This window comes from Mobula hypostoma, chromosome 19 (genome assembly GCF_963921235.1).
Source record: "Mobula hypostoma chromosome 19, sMobHyp1.1, whole genome shotgun sequence".
NCBI lineage: Eukaryota > Metazoa > Chordata > Chondrichthyes > Myliobatiformes > Myliobatidae > Mobula > Mobula hypostoma.
The window spans coordinates 48,718,303-48,738,089 of NC_086115.1; the positions used below are offsets into that span (position 1 = coordinate 48,718,303).

General features: G+C 40.1%; 1 protein-coding gene across 1 annotated transcript in view; it reads left to right on the forward strand.

The window, feature by feature from the left end:
• LOC134359017 (disintegrin and metalloproteinase domain-containing protein 12-like) overlaps positions 1-19,787 on the forward strand; it is a 397,127-nt gene that overhangs the window by 282,464 nt on the left and 94,876 nt on the right. Inside the window, exons 9-10 of the mRNA XM_063071825.1 lie at positions 4,312-4,481; positions 11,141-11,225. Of these exons, the coding sequence (XP_062927895.1) occupies positions 4,312-4,481; positions 11,141-11,225 (255 nt within the window). The remainder of the gene's footprint in view (positions 1-4,311; positions 4,482-11,140; positions 11,226-19,787) is intronic.

Sequence of the window (19,787 nt, forward strand, 5' to 3'; positions counted from 1 at the left end):
AAACCAAGTGCAAGAACTCATTTTAAGACATATAAATTGGAAAGTTGAGAAATAAAGTTAAACTTGTATTGAGCCATAATTACTGCATTCAACTCCAGTTGCCATATTATTAAATGAATACAAAGACATGGAATAAATACAAATAAATAGGTTCATAAGATCAGAGGCAGAAAATTGAGCTTAACCTAGAAAGAAGAAACAGCAAACAGGCTGAGTTTCTTTTCTCTTGAATAGAGAGGCTGAGTAGTAACCTAAACTTATGAAAGATTTGAGTTGCGTGGACACAATGATTGTATTTGCAGGGAGGAACAAAACTTATCTTCAGATATATTGAACCATCAAAACAAATGATACCCAAAATATTAAAAAGTGTTTTTGAAGGAATTTCTTAATTTAGAAAGAACCAGGATTTATTACCCTGAAGAGTCGCTGAAACAGAGTATAAATGTATTTTTTTATGAGAACACTAGTGAACTACATGGGAAAAAGGGAAAGAAGGTTTTATTGATAAGAGCTAGATAAGAAGGGACAGTTGGGTGTATTTAAGGCAGAGATTGATAGGTATCTGAGTAGCCAGGGCATCAAAGGTTATGGTGAGAAGGCAGGGGAGTGGGACTAAATAGGAGAATGGATCAGCTCATGATAAAATGGCGGAGCAGACTCGATGGGCCGAACGGCCTACTTCTGCTCCTTTGTCTTATGGTCTTATGGACAGGGGAAATGAGCAGCAATAATATCCTGATTCTGTCCTAACTCTTCTAACTCTTCTACATACTTTTATGTGCTGTGCAACAGAACTGCCCCTCCTTGCCTTTGTCTCTGCCAAAAGCATATTCACAGGGCTGAATGAAAACCTTAATTCTCTTCCTTCGTTTCTTCAGCTATTTTGCAACGCCAGGAACTATAAAATCTGGCTGCAGGTGCTACATACCAAGGTTACATTTCATTCCCTCCCAAAAGTAGAAAGCCATTTTTTTGCCGATGTGTAATTGCTCCTGCACGACTTGTGAGCTTCAAGGCTAAATAATGTCAGAATCAGAATCAGGTTAATTGTCATTGGCAGTAGTCAAGAAATTTGTTGTTTTGTTGCATCAGTACAGTACAAGCATGACAAATTATTAAAAGGTATGATGAAAATGAAAAATTAAATAAACAGTGCAAAAGAAGAACAGCGAGGTTCATGAATTCATGAACCATTCAGAAGTCTGGTGGCAAAGGGGAAGAGGCTGTTCCTAAAACACTGAGTTTGGGTCATCAGGCTCCTGTACCTCCTCCCTAATGGTAGTAATGAGAAGATGGCATGTTCCCATCCAGTGAGGGCCCTTAATGATGGATGCTGCCTTCATGAGCCACCAACTTTTGAAGTTGTCTTCAATGGTAGGGAAGCTTGAGCTGACTGAGTCTACAACCCTCTGGAGCCTCCTACAGTCCTGTTACCTCGTAAGCCCGATTCTGATTCTGACTCATTAAATTTTACGATTTTTTTTGTGTTCATTAATACAAGCTGGTGAAAGGGCTAGTTTTGACGTCTAATTTAATGCCAATAGCAGAGTTAAAAAAAACAAAAAACTACAATAGTTGTTTCTGTTGCCTTTGCAAAATAGTGAATGACAATTTTAAATAGAAGTTTCTTTTGGTCTACAGTATTTCACTTTAATGACTCTCACCATCCCAGAGCAAAAATCACCAATGTTCAGGTTCCTGGATCTATTAGTGCAAAATCTACTGGACTATTTGTTATGATGTTTTTGTGATCCAGAAAAGTGTGTATTTCTTCACCAAGTCAATAAGGAGAGTCCTGTACTATTTACTAATGGTCTTCCATAAAGTCTATCAAAACCAGGGGTTTGCAACCTTTTTAATACTAGAGACCCTTACCATTAACCAAGGGGTCCATGGACACCAGGTTGGGAATCATTGTTCTAAGCAGACAGCCTAAAATGATTAAACATGAGAAAGTCTGAAGATGCTAGAAATCTAAAGCAACACACACACAAAATACTGGAGGAAATCATGGGTCAGGCAGAATATACAGTGGCATGCAAAAGTTTGGGCACCCCTGGTCAAAATTTCTGTTACTGTGAATAGCTAAGCGAGTAGAAGATGACCTGATTTCCAAAAGGCATAAAGTTAAAGATGACACATTTCTTTAATATTTTAAGCAAGATTACTTTTTTATTTCCATCTTTTGCAGTTTCAAAATAACAAAAAAGGAAAAGGGCCCGAAGCAAAGGTTTGGGCACCCAGAATGGTCAGTACTTAGTAACACCCCCTTTGGCAAGTATCACAGCTTGTAAACGCTTTTTGTAGCCAGCTAAGAGACTTTCAATTCTTGTTTGGGGAATTTTCACCCATTCTTCCTTGCAAAAGGCTTCTAATTCTGTGAGATTCTTGGGCCATCTTGCATGCACTGCTCTTTTGAGGTCTATCCACAGATTTTCGATGAAGTTTAAGTCAGGGGACTGTGAGGGCCATGGCAAAACCTTCAGCTTGCACCTCTTGAGGTAGTCCATTGTGGATTTTGAAGTGTGTTTAGAATCATTATCCTGTTGTAGAAGCCATCCTCTTGTCATCTTCAGCTTTTTTTACAGATGGTGTGATGTTGGCTTCCAGAATTTGCTGGTATTTAATTGAATTCATTCTTCCCTCTACCAGCGAAATGTTCCCCGTGCCACTGGCTGCAACACAAGCCCAAAGCATGATCAATCCACCCCCGTGCTTAACAGTTGGAGAGGTGTTCTTTTCATGAAATTCTCCACCTTTTTCCCTCCCAACATACCTTTGCTCATTGCGGCCAAAACGTTCAGTTTTAACTTCATCAGTCCACAGGACTTGTTTCCAAAATGCATCAGGCTTGTTTAGATGTTCCTTTGCAAACTTCTGATGCTGAATTTTGTGGTGAGGATGCAGGAAAGGTTTTCTTCTGATGACTGTTCCATGAAGGTCATATTTGTGCAGGTGTCACTGCACAGTAGAACAGTGCACTGCCACTCCAGAGTCTGCTAAATCTTCCTGAAGGTTGTTTGCAGTCAAACGGGGGTTTTGATTTGCCTTTCTAGCAATCCTATGAACAGTTCTTCCAGACCTCAACTTGACCTCTACCGTTCCTGTTAGCTGCCATTTCTTAATTACATTATGAACTGAGGAAATGGCTACCTCAAAACGTTTTGCTATCTTCTTATAGCCTTCTCCTGCTTTGTGAGCATTATTTATTTTAATTTTCAAAGTGCTAGGCAGTTGCTGAGAAGACCCTGTGGCTGCTGATTGTTGGGACAAGGTTTGAGGAGTCAGGGTATTTATAAAGCTTTGAAATTTGCATCACCTGGCCTTTCCTGATGATGACTGTAAACAAGCCATAGCCCTAACAAACTAATTAAGGTTTGAGACCTTGGTAAAAGTTATCTGAGAGCTCAAATCTCTTGGGGTGCCCAAACTTTTGCATGGTGCTCCTTTCCTTTTTTCACTCTAAAATTGTACAAAACTAAAATAATACACTAATCTTGCTTAAAATGTTGAAAAGAATGTTTCAACTTTAACTTTATGACTTTTGGAGATTAGTTCATCTTCTACTCACTTAACTATTCACAGTAACAGAAATTTTGCATGCCACTGTATATAATCAATAGATAGTTGACGTTTTGGGCCGATGCCCTTCTTCTGGAAGGAAGGGGCAAAGATGCCAAAATAAAAAGGTGGGGAAGGAGAAGGAGGCTAGCTGGAAGGTGATAGGTGAAGCCAGGTGGATGGGAAAGGTCAAGGGCTGGAGAAGAAGGAATCTGATAGGAGAGTGGACTGTAGGAGAAAGGAAATGTGGAGGGAATGCAGTATGTTTTTTTTTAATTCTTTCATTTATTCATGAATTCTGGCTTCCAGATAACATTGGATGTGCGATACAGACATCAGTAGTCTTGATAGCACACACAAAATGCTGCAGGGACTCAGCAAGTCAGGCAGCATTCACGGAGGGAAATGAACAGTTGACATTTCAGGCCGAGGCCTGTTATCAGGAATTCCTCCAGCATTTCGGGTGTGCTGCTCTGGATTTCCACCATCTGCAGTCTCTCTTGTGTCTCCAGTATTCTTACCCAGTTATTTTGCTTTCAATTACAGTAATTAGTAACAGTGAATAATTGAAAGGTGCAGTGTTACAAAGTTTTAATGAGATTTTTGATTCATATCATAAATTATGACCATTTTAAGACCTTTAGCCATTCAGTGCTTTAAACTAGAGATAAACGGTCTTGACTAATATTAATCCTGAACCATTCATACTTGCTTTGCTTTTTCCCATTTGGCTACAATAATTTGTAGTTTTACAGACCCTTGAATATTCGAGTTGCTCTAGTTGGAGTGGAAGTCTGGACTGATATGGATAAATGCTCAATAACTGGTGATCCATTTACTACACTCAATGAGTTCCTTGACTGGAGGAAGGTGAAACTACTGTCCCGTAAACCACATGACAATGCCCAGCTTGTGAGGTAGGTATTCTGCAATTCCTCGAGTTATTCAGCTTGCAGTTGTGTTGAGTTCATGGTACATTGCATAGATGCACTGTTTGGTCAAATATATCCACATTTTTGTTTGCGTCCTTCCTTCTGCCTTGAACTTTGAATGTTGATACTGTTATAGTTTAAACAACTGTAGCAATGATTAAGACCCCTAATACAAGAGTAAGAAACTCAACCCAATTTTAGTGTTTAAGTCCATAAGACCATAAGATATAGGAACAGAATTAGGCCATTCGGCCCATTGAGTCTGCTGCACCATTTCATCATGGCTGATCCATTTCCCTCTCAGCACCAGTCTCCTGCCTTTTCCCCCTCACCCCCCCATACCCCTTCATGCCCTGACTAATCAAGAATCTATCAACCTCTGCCTTAAATACACCCAATGACTTGGTCTCCACAGATTCCCCACTCTCCGGCTACAGAAATTCCTCCACATCTCCATTCTAAATTTACTCCCCTCTATTTTGAGGCTGTGTCCTTTGGACTTAGATTCCTCCACCAGATTCCGCTCCACATCCCATGGTGAAGGCCTTTCACCATTCAACAGGCTTTATTGAGATCCCCTTCATTCTTCTGAATTCATTAAATTGTGGGTAATCTGAGTTTTGACTCCTCTGGGCAATTTAGTAACCTTTGTTTACATCTCTATGAAGCAGAAGTAATGTGCATTAACTAGAATGAAAGTACTCTGCATGGAAAAAATTGGTGTAAGAAATCAATACCACATCTTGTAGAAATGCCACTTAAGATTCAAATTTCTTTGAATATTTTGAATCAAAGAGGGATAATCAAGAAACAGGGGGTCAGAATCAGAATCAGGTTTATTATCACGGACATGTGACGTGAAATTTGTTAACTTAGCAGCAGCAGTTCAATGCAATACATAAACTAGCAAAGAGAGAAAAAAATAATAAATAAAATAAAACATAATAATAAATAAACAAGTAAATCAATTACGTATATTGAATAGATTTTTTTAAATGTGCAAAAACAGAAATACTGTATATTAAAAAAAGTGAGGTAAAGTCCAAAGCTTCAATGTCCATTTAGGAATCGGATAGCAGAGGGGAAGAAGTTGTTCTTGAATCATTGAGTGTGTTCCTTCAGGCTTCTGTACCTCCTACCTGATGATAACAGTGAGAAAAGGGCATGCCCTGGGTGCTGGAGGTCTTTAATAATGGATACTGCCTTTCTGAGACACCGCTTCCTAAAGATGTCCTGAGTACTTTGTAGGCTAGTGCCCAAGATGGAGCTGACTAGATTTACAACCTTCTGCAGCTTCTTTCGGTCCTGTGCAGTAGCCCCTCCCTACCAGATAGTGATGCAGCCTGTCAGAATGCTCTCCACGGTACAACTATAGAAGCTTTTGAGTGTATTTGTTGACATGCCAAATCTCTTCAAACTCCTAATGAAGTATAGCCACTGTCTTGCCTTCTTTATGACTACACCAATATGTCGTGACCAGGTTAGATCCTCAGAGATCTTGACACCCAGTAACCTGAGGCTGCTCACTCTTTCCCAGATCGCTGTGAAGGCCCATATATGGAAGCAATTTTCCCACTTGGCCAAAAAATAACATGCCAAATCAGTTGCTGGATTCCAAGGAAGTGGTGGAGGCAGATACAATTATGTTTAAAAGGCATTTGGACTGGTATTTGGAAAGAAAAGAGGTAGAGACCCATGCAGGCAAATGGGATTAGTGTAAATATACATCATGTTCGGCATGGACGCATAGGGTATATTTCTGTGCTGTACAACCTAATGATTTTTTGGTCAAACCTTAGAAATAAAGGGAATTTAAATGGTTAAAAATGGAGAACATGTAAGTTCTAGTTGGATCTGGTCATTTTGCAAATTGCCACTAACTTTCCCAGGTAAAGGAATATCTGAGCTGAAGCTGACCTTAGAACTGGACTAATTCATAACAAGTATTTACATAAAAAGTTATGTAGTTTGAATATGTCAAATCACAACAATGAAAATGGCATTAGGAAAGTATGAAAGTTAGAACAAGCAGCATCTTATAAACTATCTTTGTTTGAAATGAAGAATACATGACTTTTAATTAGAATATTTACTTGTGTATGAAGCACTTATCATTCATCAAAAAGAATGCAATTCTAATGATAGCTCGCAGTGGAAGCACTTTTGAATGACTGATGGTACATTCAAAGCAGAAAATGCACTATAAATCATTTTTAAGTTATTTCCTCTGTTAGAACAGCAAACTGAGAAATATCCTAAAGCTGTTGTCTGTGAATACCACTAACGCTCTCTTCCAGACAACAAAGGTAAAAGGCTGTCAGTTTTCTTGCTAATTTTATCTTCATCTCTGATATGCTCAGAGCCTTTGCTGGGGAGACTTCTGAGCGGAAAAAAGGTGAACAGCAGATACTAACCATTGGTCATTGTTAGCAAGTCTAAACCTGTTCTCTGAGACTCCCTGGATAATAATCCAGATGAGAACTCTTGGCATTTTCCCTATTAATGCAGGCCAATTGTAGCACCTCTAGAAAGGATCAAAAACATCTAACTTCGCACTTGCCAGAATTTAAATCTGATTTTTACGGCTCTGTAACTGAAATTTACTGTCTACATTTTTATAATTTGATAGTAGGTTTTATGATTCAATCTTTGCCCTTTTCATGATTTGGAGACTTTTCACAAGAAAAATATTACAATTAATTAGGATATATCAACATTGATATTGGTAATTTGATAAATTTGTGTATTACTGTCACATTTACCAAACTACAGTTGAAAACTTTGCAGACAATTTATAAAGTTTTCATTACATCAGTGCACTGAGGTAATACTAGGGGAGACAATCATAAAATGCAGAATAAAGTATTACAATTACAGAGAAATTGCAGTGCACTCAGGCTGTAAAGTGCAAGGTCATAAGGGATTAGATTATAAAATAAAGAGGCCATCTTATCATACTGGAGGACCATTTGGTTGCCTTATAATTGAGTAAATTATTTATGAGTAATTTCAAAATCTGAATACATTTGGCCTGCCCAGCACAACCAAAGACCAGACTACACAACACTATCCAGACTTCTCATCAGCAAAACATTAACCAGACAAAGGAGTTCAGCTGTGCATTCAATAGCTGCATCATTTCACCCCATTACAGTCATTCCCTTTGTTCCACCCACTGCCCTCACACGCCTTCTCTGAAACTCTGCATCACTCTCTATAATTATTCGGCAATCAATGATTGTAACATTGACACCAAACAACACAGGTCATTGAGTTTAGGAGAATGCAGAAGTACTGGAAGTGAGCTGTAATGAATGAAAGCTTTCTCACAATAGAAAGTCAGTATCTTGGACTGGGAGTGGGGAAGTTTGTTGTTTATTATTACAGCTTTGAGGGGTCTAACCAGCAAGTTTCCAATGGCACTCATTCAATGACATCTGCAATACATAGGCACATGAGAAAGTGGAACTGCTTTCCAGAAAAGGCATGCGTCCACTGAAAGTTCATGGGAAGTACTCAGGGCAGACAGGTCATGATGCCAATCATCGTTGACCTCAATTGACACCAGCTTTGTCCCACTGGAGCTCAGTGCTCCAATTAAAGTTCTCTCTTAACTTTGCATGCTTGACTACCTGCTAGTGAGTAGAAAAGCTGCCTTTCCCACCCCAGTAATACTGAAAGGAGTCATCAAAAACCTATAGTTCAGGACCAACTTGATTGCTGTTGGCTGATAGCAGAGGCTCGCCATCATGATAGAATTAGTGATAAGTGCTTTCAACGAGATGGTGATGTCAAAGCAATTTCATGGCAACAAGGCTAATGGCAATGGGCTAGTCATGACTGCTGTAAGCAGAGTTCTGGGGCTACACCAGGTCAGGGTAGCCAGCAGCCTTATACCCTGGTGAGATCGGGACATGCCTGTCAGCACCGGCAGACTGGACAGATGAGATTCACAGCAAGATCCAGTGGCCAGAACGATGACACTGTAACGCTCCGCGGAGAGCGAAGGGCATGACAAGGCACAGACGGCATCATGGTCATCCACTGCAACCAAGAAAGACCCCAGTTTGAGACATTTGTTTGTACCTCTGGACCCAGACTTCTGAGGTCGAGAGAGTGGAACTGCTTCATTGTGATGGTTTTCCCACTTTAATAACTCTCTCGCACGGGGATCACTGTCATCATTGGACACGACGGACAACCACTAATCATGACTGCTGACTCTGATATATGGAAGTCACAGATATGTCAGCAACATACCTAAAATAGAAGCTGTACTGCCACACTAAATATAACACAACATGTCGCCAACATGCTGAAAACATACTCTCTGGATAATTTGGAAGAGCTTTGGGTCTTGGCAGAACAGGTACCATGATTAGCAATTCAAGAGGTGCAGCCCTTGCTGCCAGCTATAAACGAAGCAGCTAAAGATCAGGAACATAATGAAGAAAAGGAAGGAGGAAGCAAGGACCCATGTGATACTAAAAGTGTTCATTCTGATTTTTCTTACACCAACTATTGCTCTGAACAGGAAATCTTTACATGGCCTGAAAACTGCGTGGCACTTTAAGTGATTTTTTTGAAAGATTATTTACCAAAAAATTCAGAATATGATTTTTTTTCATCTCAAACAAACACAAAACACAACTTGCAATACAAGTAAATGATGTCAGACAGTCAAAACAAGTGACAGACACAATGGCAAAAGTGAAATGTTTTGTCTAGACGGCGTTAGCATTCAGCAGGCTGGCAGTGTATTAACAATAAGCTACCGACTTCCATTCTGTGTTTATTGTGGTTGTCGTGAGTGGGAAGGAACTCTGGATTCTAGGAATGGAGATGAGGATGGGGTAAGAGAGACAGTGGAGGAACAGTGAGGAATGAAGCAGAGAGGCACCTTGGGGAGGCAGTGAGATACATAGATGGCATTGTATGTTTTGTTTCTATATTTAAAATCTAACATGTAAAAGTATGTATAATTTAAATTTAACAAACCAATCAGAAAATTTATGTTTTTGCAGCACTAATTGTGACTAAATTATCTCGATAAGCATGATTAAAATAAAAATATTTCCCAAGAGCGATCATTGACTGTATTTGGATTGTCATTTTGCCTTCCTCTTCAAAACAAAAATTTGTGCACCACTGTCATCAAGAAAATCAGCTCTTTAGCATCAGAATCTTTATAGGCAGCATCCTCTTTGTCTGCAGCAAACACATTTCTTGTTTGAAGGTGAAACTAAATTAGGGTCTTCAATAAAAAGAAGATGGAAAGAAACTGCAACGTTTGAGCAGTTTGATTTGTTTGTTTGGTTTTCTTTCTATTTCAATAAGAAAAAAATATACAGTATGGCTGAAATCCAACTGAAAACTTGAAAATTAAAACATTAATATATTGCAAAATTTGATAGAAATATCCAGCATTGTGCTGGAGTAGGTTTTCACATCAATCAATCATTATTCCCTTCCATGCGATTTGTAGGAAACACTGCCACATTTAACTGATTAGTATGTCACGGTTCTTGCCATAAACTTAGTCCAATTACCTAGGAATTTGGTGTGATACTTTTAAGATAGTCTATTAACATTGAATATTCAACCATTTATTAGATTAGTTGTTTAGTGATTAGAAATACTTCTCGATGTCATGTCCTTTAATTTGGCACAATGTTGTTCTCTTAGCTGATAATCTGATGATTCAGAAATATGAAAAATATCCATCTGGCAACATGTTACTGAGACATTGAGACTAATGGACCCACATTCTTCAACATGTCTTCTTCAGGATCAAAGTCAAAATCACAGAAGGCAGTAATAATTATATTTTCCAGAAACTAAACCCTGTTTGAGTTTTGATTGTCTAATAATTTGATTTGTTCAATAATCAATTTGAGTTACACAGAATACTGGAGGCTCAGCAGGTTAGGAGGCATCTGTAAAGAGGAGTAAACAGTCTGTAGGAGCCACGTATCTGTCCTCTATTGCTTTTGTATTCTGTGTTGAGTGTTTATTATGGTAAATAGTCACATTAGTTGAGGTGTGGTAAAAGCAAAGGGAATAAGTTACATATTCTTATTACGTCGCAGTTTGTAGCTTGGGACTGGCAGAGATCATATCTTTGCTGACTACTTCTTATCACTGAATAATGCTAAATTCATTTTAGTACGCTTAAATTCATCACTTCAAGATTGCATGTTTGCTAACTGCTAATAAAGGATCGAAATAAAGGATTTGGTGCTTTGGAACAATCATGTTATTGGAGCTCAGGATGCAACATGCAAGTATAACAATCCCATGACTGTTGCGGGCTAGCGGCAAATGTTTTGTTTTGATTTTGGATTAGTTTTGCCGCTACACAGTCAATGAAACATTGACGATTTATTCCACTCCAGAGTTGCTGCCTGACCTGCTGAGTTCCTCCAGCATTTTGTGTTGTGTAGCTCTGGAAATCCAGCCTCTGTCGAATCTCTTGCTAACTCAGTTGTCAAAGTGTAGACTCCCCACCGAAGTCCAAATTGCAAACCGAATCTAATTTGAAATGCGAATTAAGAAATATCAGGTGCTGAAATTTTGAGAATGTTAAGTTTGTAGCTTTGTACAAATTCAGAATATGATGAAGTGTGTTTATTATCTATCTACAGTGGCGTGTACTTTCAGGGAACTACCATTGGAATGGCACCAATTATGAGTATGTGCACAGCTGAACAATCAGGAGGGATTGTTATGGTGAGTAATGATCAGGAAACATTACATCGTGTGAACTGGAATCTGTCTATCATGCAGAGTTCATTAGTCTTAATAGATTAAAAATGGAGGCAAAAAGATAGTGAAATTTCTTTCACTTCTTAATCCTCACATTCAAGTGCTGTCTCTGATTTCTGGTGGAATGTCTATTTCCATCTACCTGCAGTTTTATTCAAAGAGATGGATGTACGGGAGGAGAAATGTTGGTGGGGCAGAGTGATTTTCTGCAGGTTGGAATTGATGATATCATTAGACTGGTTTGAAAAAGGCTCAAATCTTTTGTTCTGAAGAAGGGTCCGGTTTGTCCTGAAGAAGGGTCTCAGCCTGAAACCGTCGGCCGTTTATTCTTTTCCATAGATGCTGCCTGATCTGCTGAGTTCCTCCAGTGTTTTGTGTGTGTTGTTTTGAGAAATAACTGCTGCATTTGATCTCGAAATAGTTAAATTTGATGCTGGAAACTGAGGTATTATAGAAGTTAGCCTCATGCTATGTAGGCTCCCATGGTTAAGTTCTTCTTGGAATTCCAGGTTTAGCAAAATTGTTTCATGTCAATGTCCAGGGGCTGCTGAGCATGCATCCATACGGCTATGGATCAAGAGGTGCAGTGCTGCTGGGACCTGATCAACCCTGGCAGTGTCACCTGGGTGAGGGTGTCTGACGTTGAAAGACCCGCAACGCCCGATGACCTCAGGCTACATCATGGATGATGTGTCCCAGCGCATCCTTGAATGTATCTCAGTATCCACCTGTTCTGTTGATGTGTGCTGACCAGAGCGCTATGCTGGGACATTTTCCTTAAATTCAAAATCGACATCTGAAAACATCTATTAAGCTGACTCCTCAAACATGCCATGGCCTGGAAAGCATCGATAGTCTGTTCCCTGATTGCGCTATGTAGTGGCTTCAATATATTGTACTCCACTCTAGAAATTCATTCCATTGAAGTGAAGAGAATAAATTTCAGAGGCTGAGGCAGTGTGCTGATGCTATTATGTGCTGCAATTAATGCTAATGAGCAAGAATGCCTTCCTAGGCAGATATATATACAGTATATCCTTGTTCACTAATTCTTTCTTTTCATTGATCTTCTTTGTTTTTTTGTTTCATGGCTGTCTGAAGACAAATCTCAGAGTGGTATACTGCATATTTTTCAAACAAATTTACCTTGAACCATGAGCCTTGAAATAGAAAAGCCACAGATACTGGAAATCTGAAATGACGACGAGGATACTGGAAACATTCAGTAAATCAGGCAGCATCTGTAGAAACAGAAGCTAAGTAAATATTTCAGCTCACCTCTTTGTCAGAACCTTTATCTAAAAGGTGAAGAGTATCGATGTGTGATGGTCTGATTGGACCAGGAGACAATGCACAGATGCAAGGGAGGAAGAAGTAATTTTAGTGGAGCAAGAACTGGCTGAGACAATAGATTTGACAGGACAAACCTGTTAATCCTGATCCAGGGCTAATTAGGAGTTTTTGCAGGAAATATCACCTCTGTTCTCTTTTCATAGGTGCTGCCTGAGCTGCATTTTCTGTTTTTTAATTCCTTCTTTTTAGTCCACCGCTGTTACAACAGGGCAAGGATACCAAAATGCACGCCAGATACGGGCTTTCCCATATGGGGAAGCAAATGTAAAAGTAACATTTAGAAATTATTGTGCATTGTAGTTACTCATCATCAAAAAATAGCACAGTCTGTTAAGCACTTACGACACAGTAAGCCAAGGTGGTTCTTGGGCCACAGACCCCACTACAACCATCCCACTGCCTCCTTCCACTAACCATACTATTGCAAAGTGCCTGTCACATCCTCCTGGGTACTTTAATGTAATAAATTACATTATTTCATTCAATCCCAACAAAGAGCTCAAAGGACATGTTTCTCTTAGACCAAAATCTTATAGCATTCTTATTGAACAACTGTTTTCTTTCATTATTGTCAAACAAAGAATCCTCTTATGTGATTCTGAAGTTAACAATTAAAGTATCAACAGTTTTCCTATATTTCCTAAAGGTGTCAAATGAAAACTTTTCAAAGCCTGATTCAGGTCACTTTTTTCATGCCCTTTCTCTTTAGAAGTGACAATCCATCAACTTGTATTTGTTCTGGACTTTATCCAGATTTTTCACTTTCACTTTAGAATTATAAATTGTGCAATTATAATTAAGTGGTGTCATTTTCAATAAAATCACAAAAAATTGTACTGACTAAAATGTGAAAGAGCCAGCAAATTACTTACGCCGCTAATAGTCACTTTATAAATTCAATCTTCAAAGCTGATTCGTTCAGTACTGGTTCATTATGTTGCTTGTTTTTTGTTATCCTAGAACTTGTAATTAGCGGTTAAACCACAGTGTGATGGTTAATCAAATTTTAGTATAACATATTGAAACTTAACTCTTACAGCTCACTCCCTGCTCTCTTCATGTTGTGGTATCAATATGGGTCGTGGCATCTGGCTTACCAGATGTGATGAAAAGCAGGCAAAGCAAGGAAGTGTGTACAAGTTACCTTCTAAATCAGAAGGGTAACTTGCTGAGTGGCTGGTGGGTTGCAGACACACCTTGACCAAAGGAAGTGTAAGGCACTCCTTCCTTCTTCTACCCTGCAGGTCACCCTTGGGCAAGGTGTAGCATCTGCTTAGCCCCCGATCAGCGTCATGTGAAGCCATGGGAGCAGGTGGTGGATGGTCGTATGTGCAGCTGGTGCAGATCACAAGACCTGGTTATGTGACCACTGACACCATTGAAGCAATCTCTGAAGAGTATTGATAATAGCTGCGGTCACCCACCTTGTAAAGACACTGCCCAGAAGAAGGCAATGGCAAACCACTTCTGTAGAAAAATTTGCTAAGAACCATCGTGGTCATGGAAGGACCATGATTGCCTCCATCACATGACACAGCACATAACAAATGAATGAAAGATCTTGCTAATGTGGCTGACATGGTTGTACAAATGACTGGCGTTGAATGCGAGCTCTTTTATATATTAGAATATCAGTGGAGGCTAGATTGGCAAATTTCAAGCTGCTTGTTTATTTCCATGATTCTAGCTTTCTGGAGGCCCATTAGCATCAATGCCTAGCACACATTAGAGCCCTTTATCTTTCCTACCCTCCTGGCTTCACCTATAACCTTGTATCTCCAGCCCTCTGCCTCTCCCACCACCTGGCATCACTTATCACCTTCTGGCTAGCCTCTTTCCAATCCCCCCACCTTTTCATTCTGGCATTTACCCCCTTCCTTTCTAGTCCTGAAGAAGGGTCTCGGCCAGAAACTTCAACTGTTCACTCATTTACAGAGATGCTGCCTGACCTGCTGAGTTCCTCCAGCATTTTGGGTGTGTGCTTTGGGATTTTTAGCATCTGCAGACTTTGTGGTATTTACACATTAGCATGAATACCTGAAATCAGACTGCACTTATTAAACAAGGAAGTACAATGAGGACGTGAGTCTTGCAGCAGTACCAAACATGTACAAATAAGCATGAAGATCGGGTATGAGTATTGCAAGACACGGATTATAGATTGATAGGTGAGGAATGAGGGAGCAGTAAATTGGGCAACACTGGAAGATGTTGCACTGATTGACTTTGACCAGAGCATAGAGGTCTTTCACCATGCATCAGGGTTTGCTGGTTATTTGGCTCCCTTGCCTACAGAGCTTTTTGCCCCCTTAAAGCATCAGAAGGGCCTTTGTACCTTCTGCACCAAAGCTTCCAGTGTAGCTCTGGGAAGAACGAAACATGCCTGTGCTCACTCATGCGGTGCATTCTTCACAGTTTCTAGCTTGGCTTCATTTGCAGAAAAACTGTCAACCTCTTCAGTGCACTCCTCACTTAATAAGTGCAGCCTGACTTCAAGTAATGGTGGCAAGCTGCAATGTGTGCTAGGCATTGATGATAATGGGCCTCCAATGGTGTGTCCACCAGGTGAATGGCATAATTAGCACTGACAGAAAGCCGTAATCATGGAAATAAATGGCAGCATGAAATTTGCAAATCTAGCCTCCAATGATTTTCTAATAGATAAAAGGTTTTAATGTACACTTATATTCTAGTAATTTTCTCACATGGATACACATAATATCACACAACATAGCCATCAAAGCCTCAGCTGTGGAAGAATTCTTTGCACAGAAGTTGGATCCACTGTGTTAGATGTGCTGAACTAATGTGCTGGAGTCCAATATGATCTTCTTCAAAATGTTGCAAAAAAAAAATCATTGAAACCGTGTTAGATTGTTTTATATACAGAAATGTGCTGAAATATGCTTAGCCATACAAATTCTGTCCTTCATGAATTCCATTTAGTCCAAGGCTTTGGGGAATAGCAGAGAGGCCATTAGTTTGCCAGTGTAAATGCTAAACATAAACTTCTACTCCAATTACTTCTAACATACCTATTCATGATAGGTTTTATACTTTAGGACTCTAAGTAGAGTGTAAACCCTATTAGTCCGTGAGCCAGTCGGGTTGGTCAGTACCATCTGAGGGGAATAATGCTCATAGTGATTTTTGGCAAGGTATACATCTCTAGAGTTAGAAAATATGCGATAGCATTGCACCAGTGGTAGCTTTATGTGTGCTATCATGCATTTTATAACACTACCCTAAAATAAGCATTTCTGAAAAGTGGCCAATATAAAGTACAACATATATATTCAACCTAGTGGTATTTTGTCATCAGTGATCCCTCAACATTGAAATTTGTCACAATGATAGCTGAGTTCAAGCACTTTTCAGCAAATGTTGTTATAAAATTCTACATTGAAAACTATGTCATTGGTGGCACTCGCAGTACAGTGGCCAATTTCAGAGTGAATCATTTCATTTTTAGAAAAATATTTGTCTGTTGTTTATTTTGGAAAAGTCAATAAAAACCCTAGGACACATATAATCACATGGTTTTGTAGAGAATTTATTCAGGAATTCAAATAAGTAATCACTTTTTGTATATATTCCATATTAACATCAGTACAGCAGAAAATGTTACCCCACCCCCCAAAAGATAAAAAACCTCATTTGGAGAGATTTCTGGAGTTTTATCAATGTCATGATATTTTCCATATTGTTGTATCAAATCAAAACAATCTTAAGCTTTTGTCATAGCATATAGAATTACAGTACAATAATTCAAATGTGGGTTCCACACCGCCATAACCTAGGCCCCATTTGGTTGTAAAATGAATACATTTAATCAAAGACTGCTTTCCATACTTTCTTTTCCATACTTTCAAAACCTATTAATAATCATAACAATTTTCCAAACCTTCCACATCTTCCACATCTTCATCTGAACTTTCCACACTGTCTGAGGTGGGTGCCTGGTTCCCGCAGTCTGCCAGTCTACACATGTCAGTACACCTGAGGCCATTTGCAACACACATACATCTTGGGAGTGAACATTCTTTTGGACAGTTACAGGCCAGTGGATCCAGGACGGCATCAGGTGCTGGCTGGCCTTCCATCCAGTGCACCACCAATTGTTCAGCTTCCTCTTCTCTCTCCATCTTCCATCCTCTGCCAACAGGGCTTGGCACTTGTGGGTCCTTCTCCAAACATCCTCTCCATATACCAGCCTGGTAGTTGGCTCGCTGTGCATGTTTTGTTAAGCAGTCCTTGCATGGTGGGAGTTGATGACTTTCGATTTCACCTTTTTTGGCACAGAAAAGGTAGTACCTGAGCTCATTGACCTTGGTGGTCAATGCTTTTGGGGCATATAGGAGACATGTAAATGCCTCCAGTTTGTCCATCAGTACTGGGGAGAGGTTGCATTCCTGACCCAACTCCAAGAATGTGTCCTGAGTTTCCCTGTTGCTGGTCAGAAGTTTCAGGGCACTTGTCTTCCCTTTACCTGCAAAAGCACTTTGTGTCACATCCTGTATATGCTTGCAACCTGATGAGAGCCTTACAAACCTCTATGCCAACAGTGGCAGCAACCTTCCTGATGTCTACAAGCCTTGTACGGGTTCTAGTGCCACACTTCTGGAACAATGGGGCCTCAATCTTGTCACAAAATGCTAAAGACATGATAAAGACATCTGTGTCTTCTGAGCAGATCACTACAGATTGGTATCCCTCTCTTGTGGCATGGGCAGCATGGAGAAGTAGGCGGCCATCTGCTTCTTCTTGTTGACACCGAATTGCTGACACATCCTCACTGTCTTGAGATGTGATTCTGTAACATTTGTCATTCACAATTGCGTACAGAATCTTCTCCTGTAGCTTTGCTCTGTACTCCACCTTCCTCCATTCATGGACTATGAAGCTAATGAGACTTTTTGTTACTGACTTTGGTCAGGAAGCTCCCTCACTGCCTCACCATCTGTGTGCCTGTGATACCTTGCAACTCATGACCAGTCTCTTCATCCCATAGCGATCTTTCACTATTCTTGATAGAGTTCTCCTTGTATGTGTCGAACACAACATCTATTCTGCTACTCTGACTGCCTTCACTCAGAGCCAGACCCAGAATTGTTGCGGCAACATCTCTGAAAGTAACTTGATAACCTTTCACCTCTTTGGACCAAGTTCATTTCATCAACCACTGTAGCACGGTTTCCTGGCAGTTGCTCTTCTACTGCTACATTTTTCTACAAGGTTGTGGCTGAAGTAGCTTTACTTGTCTTTCTCAGCAATCCTTCTGGTGTGGACAGGACCCAGCTCAATGGTCTAAGGGGATGAAAAAGGATAACCTTCATACGTAGACTGCACCCTTGTGCCATCACTATGATGCATCCAAAGATCTGTCTGCTTTCAAGATGATCGCCCTCCCATTTGATTTCACTTCTCTCTTCTTACACATATCACTGAATATCTTCAGCTTGTTGGTTTTCATTGGGTCATGGAATTTCTTTGCTGGTGGGTCTTCCTCCAGTCTCTCATCCTTGAAGGTTGCATAGCATTGCTCACCAATCTCATATGCCTTCATCAGGTTGGAGGCAATGTCCTTGGGGGCCGCCTTTGCCATAGAGATGCTAATGAGGTCTCGCTTCTCTGCAAAAGGGTTGACCCATTCATGTATGAGGCTAACCACTGCTGAAACTGCTTCCTCATCTTTCTGGATTCTTGGCCACTGTAGCTCTGCATGACAAAACTCTGATTTGTTGCCTTGCACCATCTCCCTTAACTGTCCCAAGAATGCACTGCGGTGCTCAGCTGTTATGTAGTAACGCTTGATAGCTCCAGTATTCAGACCAAACCGTGATGTGTCTCCAGGAGTCTGTGTGTCTTTGTTCACTGTGGCTTCAATAGCCTGGTCCACAGGGATCTGCCCAAAGGAGTTGTTACTTGACAGCTGCACTGGGAATTGGCCTGTCTTGAAGGCCTTATACACAGAAGGATTCTTCTCTGGGACGTTCATCATCCGAGCAAAGTAAGGGGACAGGTACCTGGCATAATTCATCTTATCATAGGCAAAGCACCATGGGATCATGGTTCTTATAGCATGGAGGTGCAACTCCCAGTCTCCCTCACAGAAAGCTACCACCGCTGCAATGCTATCACATATTTTCTAGCACTAGGGGTGTATACCTTGCCAAAAATAACTATAAGAATTATTCCCCCCAGATGGTACCGGTGGCCCAAATTTGGGGTCCTGGCTCACGAACTGTATCAGGAGTAGTCTGGTAGGAGTAATTGCAAGAGTTAATAGCAGGGTCTTCCCTGCCTCACTGAAAGGAAATAAAGACTAGGCTATTGTGAATTTGTTCATTTCAGTTAGGTTATCAGCAAGAGCACTACAATTGGCCTCAGCATCTTGGATTAAAGTAGAAAGAAATCAGCCAAGATTCCTGTTATCTTTGCTGTCTGTGTGAGAATGTGTTTGCAGAGGCAGGCAATGGCAAGATCGGGTTCAATTGTGTTATTTCCCAGGGTATTGCAGCTTGTTTAAAGCCATAAAGAACTTCTATTGGGTGAGAAACTGGAATGACTGAGCATTTTCAGTGCAGGAGAGAGTAATGGGGAGAAAATTGGATGTAAAAAGACCCCTATGGTTCTACTTTTGACTGCTATCCAGTGGTCTCCCCTATTGAATAATTGCATCTCTACTTCTTTGCCAAAATTCTTGGTCCCTGCAGGGGTCAACAGCTTCAGGGAAGAAAGGTTTTGGCAGGAAATATTTTAACAGGGGGACTTTTCTTACATGTGTTGAAAACTATTGGCTTCAGTCTGTCATCTATAAACTCCCAATCTTTGCCTTTGAAATGAATGTGTACTTATTGAACCTGCTACATTTGTGTATGATAATCATAAAATATTCTGTCCTCCATTCTGCAGACAAAGATTTTTCATATTTGTTCATGATTTAATGTCAATAATGAACTGTTAGATCTACCAACATGTCACAACTTTATTTCATATATATTTTTTCATTTTTCAGTTAATACAGTTTTAATCATGTTAGACCATATGATATAGGAGTAAAGTTAGGCCATTCAGTCCATCAAGTCTGCTGTGCCTTTTCATCATGGCTGATGCATTTCCCTCCCAGCCCCAATCTCCCACCTTCTCCCTGTATCCCTTCATGCCCTGACT